The sequence below is a fragment of the Citrus sinensis genome, chromosome 1, assembly GCF_022201045.2.
Source record: "Citrus sinensis cultivar Valencia sweet orange chromosome 1, DVS_A1.0, whole genome shotgun sequence".
In the NCBI taxonomy this organism is placed as follows: domain Eukaryota; kingdom Viridiplantae; phylum Streptophyta; class Magnoliopsida; order Sapindales; family Rutaceae; genus Citrus; species Citrus sinensis.
In genome coordinates, this window is record NC_068556.1 from 3,108,117 (window position 1) to 3,120,675 (window position 12,559).

Genomic DNA, 12,559 nt, shown 5'->3' on the forward strand with positions numbered 1-12,559 from the left:
ACTAAAAACATATGACCTTCGTCTGATTAGAAGAAAATGACAGGGAAAAAAGAAAAGAAAAGAAGAATGATGAAGGCAATGCAGTCAAGGTGGAAGTGAGAGGTTCCCAGATGACAGATTTGCCGCAATTCATTCCTAATCCAGGAAATTTAGAAGAGAGCAAATAAGAAAGATTAGGGAAAAGAAGGTTTAATTGTTTTCTAATGAAGGTAATTTGGGAAATAAATGCAGTTAACTAGAAAAAAAAGGCTGATGAGATTTAAAAAGAAGGGGACAACAAATATCGCCACTTCAGACAAATTAATTTGTTTTTGGGCTTTTTAATACATGATGTTGGGCCAAAGAACAGCCCAAGTGGCCCATTTATAAAACGACACCGACCTCCGTAAGACGGTTAACATGCTGCCTGAAGCCCATTTAATTTGGAATCACAAGAGTTCCCCCAGTGGCCGATTATCTTCAGCTTTAATCTGCCCCTCAAACCCTAGAAAATAGAAAGAAGTAGAACCAGAAATACCACTAGATAGCCCTGTCATTTAGATAAATCTTTATAAGGTTTTGTTCCTTTCTTAATTTCACTTCTGCTCTAGTCTTTGAGAAATTAAATCAAGAATCATGGACCCAGAAATCGCGAAGACGCAAGAAGAACGACGACGAATGGAGCAAGAGCTCGCATCACTTACCTCTCTGACCTTCGATCGCGATCTCTACGGCGGGACCGACCGCGATGCTTACGTCAGTTCGATTCCTGTCAACGACGAGGACGATGCCAATGTCGACTCCATGGATTCTGAGGTTGCTCGGAAACTCGCGTCTTACACGGCCCCCAAGTCCCTCTTAAATGAGATGCCACGTGGAGGCGACGACGATGGTAGTAATGATAACTTAGGGTTTAAGAAGCCGGGCAGGATTATTGACCGTGAGGATGAGTATAGGAGACGGAGGTTGCAGCGCGTGATTTCGCCGGAGAGGCATGACGCGTTTGCAGCGGGGGAGAAGACGCCTGATCCGAGTGTGAGGACTTATGTTGAAGTGATGAGAGAGCAAGCTCATATGAGAGAGAGGGAGGAAACTTTGAAACAGATTGCTCAGAAGAAGAAGGAAGAGGAAGAAGCTGCCAAAGCTGAAAGTGGGTCCAAAAGAAGGAATAGGTGGGATCAGTCCCAGGATGAGGCCGTTCCAGCACCTGCCAAGAAGGCTAAACCAGAAGCAGCCTCATCGGATTGGGACTTACCGGATTCGACACCAGGTGTGAGTGGTCGATGGGACGCAACTCCCACGCCTGGAAGAGTGTCTGATGCGACTCCGTCTGCTGGGAGACGAAACAGATGGGATGAGACACCGACACCTGGAAGGGTGGCTGATTCGGATGGTACCCCAGCCGGGGGTGTCACTCCGGGGGCCACTCCTGCTGGTATGACTTGGGACGCTACTCCTAAAGGCTTAGCCACGCCTACGCCAAAGCGGCAGCGTTCTAGGTGGGATGAGACCCCTGCCACCATGGGCAGTGCCACCCCTATGGCTGGAGCCACGCCTGCGGCTGCTTATACTCCTGGTGTCACTCCTGTGGGTGCAGTTGACGTGGCAACTCCAACGCCCAGTGCTATTAATCTTCGTGGAGCACTTACGCCTGAGCAATATAATTTAATGAGATGGGAGAAGGATATTGAAGAAAGAAACCGGCCGTTAACTGATGAAGAGCTTGATGCTATGTTTCCTCAAGAAGGGTATAAGATTTTGGATCCACCACCATCCTATGTGCCAATAAGGACTCCAGCCAGGAAATTGTTAGCAACTCCTACACCATTAGGGACACCGCTGTACCAAATTCCTGAGGAGAATCGTGGGCAGCAGTTTGATGTGCCTAAAGAGGCGCCTGGCGGCTTGCCGTTTATGAAGCCGGAGGATTATCAGTACTTTGGGGCTTTGCTGAATGAGGATGAGGAGGAGGAGTTGTCGCCGGATGAGCAGAAAGAGAGAAAGATTATGAAGCTTTTGTTGAAGGTTAAGAATGGCACTCCTCCACAGAGGAAGACTGCTTTGAGACAGCTTACTGACAAGGCAAGAGAGTTTGGTGCAGGTCCGTTGTTTAATCGTATTCTACCTTTACTTATGCAACCCACTTTAGAAGATCAGGAGAGGCATCTTTTGGTTAAGGTTATTGATAGGGTGCTGTATAAGTTAGATGAGTTGGTCAGGCCTTATGTGCATAAGATTCTTGTCGTTATTGAGCCTTTGTTGATTGATGAGGACTATTATGCCCGTGTGGAGGGAAGAGAAATTATATCCAATCTGAGTAAGGCTGCGGGGTTGGCAACAATGATTGCTGCTATGCGTCCAGATATTGATAATATTGATGAGTATGTTAGGAACACAACTGCTAGGGCTTTCAGTGTTGTTGCTTCGGCTCTTGGGATTCCTGCTCTGTTACCCTTTTTGAAAGCCGTTTGCCAAAGTAAGAAATCTTGGCAAGCACGACACACTGGAATTAAGATTGTTCAGCAGATTGCTATCTTGATTGGCTGTGCTGTCCTTCCGCATCTTAGGTCTCTTGTGGAGATTATAGAACATGGTCTTAATGATGAAAATCAGAAGGTCAGGACGATTACGGCCTTGTCTCTAGCTGCTCTTGCCGAGGCGGCTGCCCCATATGGTATTGAGAGCTTTGACTCAGTCTTGAAGCCATTGTGGAAGGGTATCAGGTCCCACCGTGGTAAGGTCTTGGCTGCATTTTTGAAGGCTATTGGTTTTATCATTCCTCTTATGGATGCACTGTATGCCAGCTACTATACTAAGGAAGTCATGTTTATTCTAATTCGTGAGTTCCAGTCTCCTGATGAAGAAATGAAGAAAATTGTGTTGAAAGTTGTGAAGCAGTGTGTGAGTACTGAGGGTGTGGAAGCGGATTATATTCGAAGTGATATTCTTCCAGAGTTCTTTCGCAATTTCTGGGTTAGAAGGATGGCTTTAGATAGGAGAAATTATAAGCAGCTTGTGGAGACTACTGTGGAGATTGCAAACAAGGTTGGTGTTGCTGATATAGTAGGGAGAATTGTTGAGGATCTGAAAGATGAGAGTGAACCTTACAGGCGAATGGTTATGGAAACAATTGAGAAGGTGGTTGCAAACTTGGGCGCATCTGATATTGATGCTAGGTTGGAAGAGCTCCTTATTGATGGAATTCTGTATGCCTTCCAAGAGCAGACCAGTGATGATGCCAATGTGATGCTTAATGGTTTTGGTGCAGTTGTAAATTCTCTTGGGCAGAGAGTGAAACCTTACCTTCCGCAGATTTGTGGTACCATAAAGTGGCGTTTGAATAACAAAAGTGCTAAGGTGAGGCAGCAGGCAGCTGATCTTATTTCAAGGATTGCTGTGGTAATGAAGCAGTGCCACGAGGAGCAATTGATGGGTCACCTTGGTGTTGTATTGTACGAGTACTTGGGAGAAGAATATCCTGAAGTTCTGGGTTCAATTTTGGGAGCCCTGAAGGCCATTGTTAATGTTATTGGTATGACAAAGATGACCCCACCTATCAAGGATTTGCTTCCTAGATTGACTCCAATTTTGAAGAATAGACATGAGAAAGTCCAGGAGAACTGCATTGATCTTGTTGGTCGGATTGCTGATCGTGGAGCTGAGTTTGTGCCTGCTAGAGAGTGGATGAGGATTTGCTTTGAGCTTCTTGAGATGCTTAAAGCCCACAAGAAGGGTATTCGACGAGCTACTGTGAACACATTTGGGTACATTGCTAAAGCCATTGGGCCACAAGATGTGCTGGCTACTCTTTTGAACAATCTCAAGGTTCAGGAACGTCAAAACCGTGTTTGCACGACCGTGGCAATTGCAATTGTTGCTGAAACATGTTCACCTTTCACCGTTTTGCCAGCCCTAATGAACGAGTACCGTGTGCCAGAGCTTAATGTGCAGAATGGTGTTTTGAAGTCTCTCTCCTTCCTTTTCGAGTATATAGGTGAAATGGGCAAAGACTATATCTATGCAGTGACTCCATTGCTTGAAGATGCCCTGATGGATAGAGATTTGGTTCATAGGCAGACTGCAGCTTCTGCAGTTAAGCACATGGCTTTGGGAGTTGCTGGTTTGGGTTGTGAGGATGCTCTCGTTCACTTGCTGAACTATGTATGGCCTAACATTTTTGAGACTTCCCCTCACGTAATAAATGCAGTCATGGAAGCTATTGAAGGGATGAGGGTTGCCCTGGGTGCTGCTGTTGTGCTAAACTACTGCCTACAGGGGCTTTTCCATCCTGCAAGGAAGGTTAGAGAAGTGTACTGGAAGATTTACAACTCACTGTATATTGGTGCACAAGACGCACTTGTGGCGGCTTATCCTACCCTGGCTGATGAGCAGAGTAACGTATATAGCAGGCCCGAGTTAATGATGTTTGTCTGAAGGGCAATGTGTCTTATGGATTTTTAAGAGCTCATATGTTGGCTTATTTGTAGTTTGTTTAGTTTCCATATCTTACTTTCTAGTCTGAACAGCTGCATTCTTCGATTCCATAATAGCATGTTAGATCGTATCAAATGAAAGCATGGAGTGATGTAATTTCAAATGCCGTCAAAAGGGCACTGAGATCAAAGAACATCAGTCTTGATTTCAGTTAGTTTGCTTTTGATGCAATTTTACTTAAATCTGTTATTGTTTCTTACTACATTGAAAATAAATTGCGCCGTCTTGCTTCCTCTAAATCAATGTAACCGTCTTGATACCCCGTGATTTTTCAAAAAGGCAATCGTGAAATGAGAACTACGAGGTCACGTTAATCTCATTAGATTTTTCATAAATGACAAAAGCCTCCTCACTTTTCTGGAATCTCTAATTTCCCCCCCTTTGCCCCGCTCGTTTTGTCTCTACCAGCAGTGTTCTTCAAAATTACAAAACTTACCCCGCGCTTTCTTCCGTCTTCCCGATTCCTCTCTAACAATCCTCTGTCCATCTAAAATCCTCAGACAGAAACCCTAATTCCTCTCTCAAAATTTCAAGCCAATTTAGATTTTCAGATCAAAGAGAGAAAGAGATGGAGAGAATTATTGGAGTGAAGTATAAGTTAGGTCGCAAAATTGGGAGCGGATCATTTGGTGAAATATTTCTTGGTGCGTATGTAAATTTCTAATTTTTCCACAATCAATGAATATCCATTGGACGATGCTGATACTTTTTCGTTCATTATTTGAAAATTTGTTTCAGCGAGCCACGTCGACACCAATGAAATTGTGGCGGTCAAGATTGTAAGTATGAACAACACAATGGGTTGTGTTAATGTAAATTTTCAAATATTTTACCGCTATTAACCGTTTTATTCTAATTCATAAATGTTTAATTTTGCCGAATTATGCATGCTATTTTATTTTGGATAAAGAGAAATGTATAGTCGTTTTGGAGAAGTTGGATATTGGCTACATTTGTTTTTTCCATTTGGTTCACAGGAAAACAGCGGGACAAAACATCCGCAACTGCTTTATGAAGCCAAGGTTTATAAGATTCTTCAAGGAGGAAGTAAGATAAGACTAGTGGTTTTCCATGTTGACCATGTTATTATTCATGCTTTAACTATCATTTTTTCTTCTACTTTAGGTGGTATTCCGAATATTAAGTGGTATGGTGTAGACGGGGAGGACAATGTTCTCGTACTTGACCTGCTGGGTCCAAGTCTTGAAGATTTATTTGTCTACTGCAGGAGGAAGTTTTCCTTGAAAACTGTCCTGATGTTGGCTGATCAAATGGTATTTAGCTAATATATTCATCATTGCTATCAGTGATTTTTATTTTATTTTATAGGTAATCTATCTTTGACAATTTTTTTGTACATTTTAGTATCGTAGAAAGCGAGATAAAACTTTTTTTCTATTAAAGTTAGATGAAGAGGAGAATAAGAAATAAACGAAAAACAAGGCAAGTATACTGGGGTACTTGAATTTATTGGATTTACTTAATTGCAGATTGCAAGAATAGAATACGTACATTCTAGAGGGTTTCTGCATAGAGACATCAAACCTGATAACTTTCTCATGGGTCTTGGTAGGAAAGCAAATCAGGTAATGATTCTTCCTTGAGGTCCTTCTATATTATCTTAATTACACATGTATTCTATTATCTCCTTTTTTTTCTCTCCTTCTTTATCTGTTATCATTAGGTCTACATTATTGATTTTGGACTTGCAAAAAAGTATCGGGACCCCACAACAAACCGGCATATTCCTTACAGGTATGAATTCAATTACCAAGTTCCTGTGAAATAGTTGGTGGTCTTAGCTTTTAGCTCTTTCTTCTGCATTTTTCTTGTTAATTTAAATATTCATGCCATAATAGGCTAAATATTCTTTGTTTTCCTTCCCTTTATAAATGCATACAGGGAGAACAAAAACTTAACAGGGACTGCTCGTTACGCAAGTTGTAATACGCATCTAGGAATTGGTAAGTAGAGATATTTCTTATTCTGTTTTCATATATTTGATAGATCCCTGTGGCATTTCTAATTTTCTGCTTTGTCTCTCCAGAGCAAAGCCGTCGGGATGATTTAGAGTCTCTTGGCTATGTTCTGTTGTATTTTTTACGAGGAAGGTATGCACTTCTGCATTCATTGCTGTTCCAGTACCAGGAATCCTATCTATTTGTTTCTACCACTGTGATTTAATTAGCTTTGAAGGATTGCGATGTTATAACTGGAATGTGATTCGGACTGTATGACACTAGTTGAATGATTTCTGCATTTAGCCTCCCTTGGCAGGGTCTAAAAGCTGCCACAAAAAAGCAAAAGTATGACAAAATATGTGAGAAGAAGGTATCAACACCTATTGAGGTATGTTGGTTTTTATTTCTGGTTGCAATTCGAGAACTCATATTACTTATTAATAAGATTTTAAACTCTACATTTTCTTTCCTTGAAACTGATCTTTTTTCTTCCAAATTCGCTCAGCAATAATCATCTAGTTGTTATATTCATCAACTCATCAGCTTTAAAATTTATATAAATGTCAAAAAATGCAATAACATGAAGTGATTCCAATAATATTAACAGCTAATGGGTAATATTTTTCACCTTTTTTTCTTTGGAAATGTTGTGTGATTCTTTCTCGAATAAAACTTTATTTGTATTATTAAGAGCAATGTCCCTTTTACGTTGTTATACTCTGAACTGCAATGGTTTCTGGCAATTCTTTTCCTCTACATAGACTTGTGCAATTTCCCATGTGACATCTCATTTATTTCTTCCAGGTCCTTTGCAAGTCTCATCCTGCGGAATTTGCATCTTATTTCCATTATTGCCAATCTTTAACCTTTGACCAGCGGCCTGATTATGGATTCTTGAAGCGTTTGTTCCGTGACTTGTTTTCTCGAGAAGGTAGTCTGCTACTTCAATTTATCATGTCTTATTGTTCTCTTCATTCAATCACTTTTCAAACGAATATTATAAACATAAAAAAAGTTTTTCATTTCAATGTATGTGGAGGAATATGATACATCACTGATGACTTGATGTGTTATACAAATTAATTGACCTTCTTTATATTGCCTTTCTTTCTTTCTTTTTTTTTTTTTTTTTTTGAGAAGCCTCATTGATCTCATTGGAATGGGGCTTCATGCAATTTGAAGCTCAAACTTATTTCCCTTATACATTGTGCTTCAAGAGGATGGTTTTTTATCTAATTGAGTATAAAAGAATTCAACTTGAGTTCCACCTAGGCTGGAGCTAGACCTTTCTTTGTACATATTGAGCAAGCATGTAAATAGTGTTGATGAAAAGTTGAAAACTGAAGCATATGTGGTTATTTTAGTATTTTTTCCTTTTATATATTAGCATAAATATCTTTAGTCATGACCTTGTAGTTACCTAACATCAAGGTACAAATACAAAACCCGAGTTCAACTTAGGCTGTCAGGAGCTTTCTATATACATGTTCAGTGAGTTTGCAAATAATGTTGATGAAAATTGGAGAATTCGTGGTTGTGTTAGCTCTTTTGTCTTCTATACATTAGCATAGATATATATTTTCGTGTTCTTGTAGACCTTTTTAGACTTTATTTCATAGCTCATTGCCATAGATACACTTTTGATTTGTATATTATTCCCATATCTGGCAGGATATGATTTTGATTTTGTGTTTGACTGGACCATTCTCAAGTACCAGCAGACACAAAAGACGAAGTCACAGGTTCTTTAATCTTTTATTATTTCCATTATGATCTGTTTATTAGTTTCCAATCAATTACCTTCTAAGACTTGTATGGATGGATAGCATTCCATCCAAGTTTCTATGATGTTTTCTTCTTAACCCTCTCCTTTTTGTTTTCCCTTTTTAAAAAAAAAAATGATTTTGGATCATTGATAGATGCATAGATCAGACGAAGCATTTATTTAAATCAAGTTGCACTTGCTTGTGTTCTCATGTGATTTTGTTCTTTGCACATGGATTTCTTCAGGATTTGCTGCCAGCTTCTAGAGTGACTAACAGTCGGGTAATGCCAATGCGCACTGATAAGCTTAAAGGTAAGCTTTGGGGTTACTTTGTTAATGGGTCATTTATTTTTCCAATTGGTACTCGCAAAATGCCAATTACTGATCATGATTAACAAAATAAAGATATGAGACTCTTCAATCACGATGAACAAAATAAAGATCGGAGACCCTTCAATTGATCACTTGCTTAAAATTTTATCTCCATTACGCTGGAGTAATTTGCATGTTCTATTTGACAATGATGATGCCCCTAACTGACTAGACCATTGCTTCACTAGGATTTCCCCTGCAGCATAAACCAAACCAATCCAAAACCTAAAGACAACATCTAAAATAAAATTCATTTGTGTAATTCTGGATGTGGGGTTTGATGTGGGGTTTGATGTGAAAAGATTATTTCCTACCTTTGTCCATTAATTTGTATTCATTTCAGTATGGATATAATTTGTTATGTAATTTTTATATTTGGCCGGTATGCATTAATTCTAGGTGACTAAATGCTCTTTTATAAACCACACTATGCCTTATGTTCATTTTTGGATTTTAGGAGTCAATGACGCTTCTTGTTCAGCAGAGGTTCTGGAGTGCAGAGGATCATATAATCGCACTCGCCCAGATGCAGATATGCAGCATAGGCCATCAGTAGCTGAGAAAATGAGTTCTGATCATCATTTTGGGAAACATGTAAGTCATATAGGACAAAGATCTCCACCTAACCTTAATTTTTGGAAGCTAGAATGCATCTTGACATGTGGCATTTATATTATTTTACAGTATTAAGATATATTTTGCATTATATTTTCCCTCATGCTGTGAAAGTCATTGTTTAATAGTGATTTAAAGAAAATTTATTTGAAGATTGTTGTTTGAGGTGATCTTTTTTTCGGTTTTATATTTGAATGAACCAGGAGTTGCTTATAAAGTAGATTAGCCTAAGTCAAAACATTGTTTTTTGATAGTTATCAAGAAAAAAATGATAGAAAACTGAGTAAAATAAGTCTTTGGAATGCCACATGTCATGAGAAGCTTAAAATAAAAGCCTAGGAAAAAGGAGGTTAGGAGAGGATCTAAGTCCAAGTCATAGTACACTGTAGTCATATCATGGTTCATTCGCTTCTACTCTTTACCCTCTCCAACTACTTAGAATCTGCCTATTTGTTTGCATAATATTTTCTTTATGGGTGTGTAAAAGTTTTGTTGTTATTCAGTATCACAGTATAACTGTTCAATGTAAATAACACCAAATGTTATGATTGTTGCAGAGTATGGGCAATGCATCAATTCCGTCTGCTTCATTTGTTCTGCCCAGTACCTTCAATCGAAATTTTCAGAAACCCGAGGGACCAGATGAAGCTGCAAATATTGGTCGTGGACATGGGAATAAAACCGGTGCTTCAAGCAGTTGGATGCCATTGTAACAATGAATTTCTTCTTCTGAACTAGGTATTGGAACTTTACATCTTGCTGAGCAATTCTATGTGTTTCTGTTGTGCTGACATTCTTATTGCCAATGGTTAAGTTCCATTTTGGCTGTAAACTCTGTTATTCATTCATCATTTACTAAGGCTTGCAAGGTATATTTCCAGCTGCAGGTTTTGAAGGAATCTGGAAAATCTATGTTGCAAGTGTCAGGAAGTTTGGCTAGCTTGAATTCTTTGCCGCAAGATTTGCTGGATCATATGATGTAATTTTTTATAAGGTGACTACAAGCACAAGCAGATTGGATGCTGCCATGATCTGGCCCATCAAACCGTGGTTTCATTTATTCAATGGGTTATATGTAGAGTGTTTCTTCCATTCTCATGTTAATCAATGATAAGAAGTCTTTTGTGTTACATGCTGTTCTTGATAAACTGTCTTATCCAATTCAGGATTCTCTAACTCTCATATTGTTGCTTTATGGCTTTTGAAATAAAATCTTGGATGTTTACCTGGATCAGTTTGAATCTAGGTACCCACGTCCTTCAGAATTTGAAAAAAGGACTAATCTAGTGTCTCAGGTACCAGATTATCTTTCTTATGGATTTTTTCACTATTATTGTTATACTGGATAATGAAGAGATGTCTTCTGTTCTGGGCATTATTTACGAGATTTGATATTATATGATACAGATTTTTTGTGAGTGAAGGGTTTAATTGATGAATGAGAAGAGTCACCAGAGTTATTAATGTGAAATCAAGATGGCCTGTAAGCCACCATGTTTACTTGGTGTCTGGATGTAGGGAACCTTATGTTGTAAATACTTTCAGGTATTGCTGTCCTATGCTTTGTTCTTCTTCTTATTGGTATTGCACCTGTGGCATTGTTGTTTTTGTAATAATCAGAAATATGTTACTTGCCATTGTGGAGCATTTAACTGAAAATTGCTCGTCATTTCCCAAAAAATAAAAATAAAAATAAAAATAAAAATACTTGTTTTATTCAACTGATCTTTGCTTGCTTGGTAGATCACTGATTATTAATGAGTATCTTGTGGCCGTATAACTTGTTATTAATTGGAAAGTTTGATCTTTGAAATTGGATGGGATAGATTTCTGATTATTGAGGACATGCAATCCTATGCTCGGTAAAGGTGGTAATTGGTATTCAGGCCTTGATCCTCAAATTCCAGAACACCAGAACTCCAATGGGTTGTTATCTGTTCTGCTTTGTGTTACAGATTTTCTTGGTTTAATTTGACAATTGAAAAACAGTTTGTAACAAGAAGAGGGCGTCTTGTCAATGTAGTGACTTTTTGGGACGAGAAGTTCATTCCTTTCAATTGTAAAGAAGTGTCAGATCCATGTTATTCTGTATTTTGGGAATACTGGTTATGGGAAGTTGTCAATGAAGCCACAGTTGTTATTTGGTAATTGATTCATGTTAGTTTAGTGTAACTTTTAGGGAAAACTGGGTATTGGCAAGTTGTCAATAAACCCTTGACTTCTGTTGATGTTTCATAACACCAAATGAGAAAGGTTTGTGCAAGAAACACTCTTATCGGTTTGAATTGAAGAGCATTTTGATAATGAATGTCTTTTTCTGTTTGTTACCCAGTGTTCATGTTCAGTTTAATTTGCATTAAGCATGATCTGATTTTTCTCTATTTATGAGTTTGCTGCTCATACGAGTCGATGTTTGTCAGTGTTGCAGGGTCAAAGAACTCATAAAAAGAGGCAACAAACAGCTAAGGCATCCAGAGACACTAAATCAAAGCTTATCACGTGCCTTGGCTCTTTGTAGAAGCTTCAGCTTCAAGGAGATTGCTGAAGTAGATCACTGAAGCCATAGTATACTTGCCCTGAGTTACCACTTGGGGACTGGAGAAAAGCCGGCAAGTTTTGATATTACTCCATCTGTTGCAGATCAAGAGGTTACCTTTTTGAACCCCTTTTTGCGCTGTTGGCCTCAGTCAATTCTTTCTGCTTAGCAAAGATGAGAAAACCCTCAAGTTCACACTTGGAAGACAACCTGTGTTATTAGATACCACTGGTCATGGGACATAGTGACTAAAGGTTTTTAATATATCCACATTAAATGCTGATTCACAGTACTCTGGTTGAACGAGTTGTAAGAGACTACCAGAGCCAAGGGGTGTAGTCATCAACGGAATCAGGGATTAATGATGGAGAAATGAAAAATTAAAAGTGACAAAAGAAAAATGGAAAAAAAGATAACAAAATGGTAACTAGCTTTCTATTCTTATTGGGTTGCAGTCTTAGCTTCTGAATAGCATTAAGATTCCTTTCAGCTCAGGTATTTGTGTGTGGATCTATATATAATTGATTAATTTCTCCAATAAAGGATTACTGGAGTTCGTCGATCTCTTATCTTCCAAGCTATCTTTTTTAAGGCGTTAACTACAATGCAGGATGATTTGTGTTCGACTTTGTTATGTTTGTAGTACTTGGCTTTCATGCTGTTGCAGCCCTATTTTCTTAATCTTCATGTATATTATAAGTTGGGGTGGATTCCAGGTACATATATTTATAGAATGACTCAGAAATTTAATTGATACTTGTTCGGAAATTTACTCCCACAAACGACATTTTACTATTCTGGAAAGAGAAAAGAGCCTCAATAGGGGCTGGGGTCTCG

General features: G+C 38.8%; 2 protein-coding genes across 7 annotated transcripts; both read left to right on the forward strand.

Annotated features, from left to right (window-relative positions):
- The first annotated feature begins 421 nt into the window (after positions 1-421).
- On the forward strand, positions 422-4,712 carry LOC102613662 (uncharacterized). The gene has a single exon (XM_006475995.4). It carries the CDS (start codon positions 616-618, stop codon positions 4,411-4,413), a length of 3,798 nt encoding a protein of 1,265 aa, XP_006476058.1. The 5' UTR covers positions 422-615; the 3' UTR covers positions 4,414-4,712.
- A 145-nt stretch (positions 4,713-4,857) lies between these two features.
- LOC102613955 (casein kinase 1-like protein 3) lies at positions 4,858-12,284 on the forward strand. 6 transcript variants are annotated; one of them, XM_015529561.3, is made up of 18 exons: positions 4,858-5,117; positions 5,212-5,252; positions 5,451-5,520; positions 5,599-5,747; positions 5,964-6,059; positions 6,158-6,228; positions 6,376-6,437; positions 6,521-6,584; positions 6,738-6,822; positions 7,239-7,365; positions 8,106-8,176; positions 8,445-8,511; positions 9,029-9,165; positions 9,744-9,924; positions 10,068-10,180; positions 10,422-10,481; positions 10,594-10,731; positions 11,607-12,284. In XM_015529561.3, exons 1-14 carry the CDS (start codon positions 5,042-5,044, stop codon positions 9,897-9,899), a joined length of 1,272 nt encoding a protein of 423 aa, XP_015385047.1. In that variant the 5' UTR covers positions 4,858-5,041; the 3' UTR covers positions 9,900-9,924; positions 10,068-10,180; positions 10,422-10,481; positions 10,594-10,731; positions 11,607-12,284. The 6 variants fall into 6 exon arrangements, with proteins under 6 accessions (XP_015385047.1, XP_015385045.1, XP_015385046.1 ...); XM_015529559.3 differs by having other exon boundaries at positions 10,611-10,731; XM_015529560.3 differs by having other exon boundaries at positions 10,433-10,481.
- The last annotated feature ends 275 nt before the right edge of the window (positions 12,285-12,559 follow it).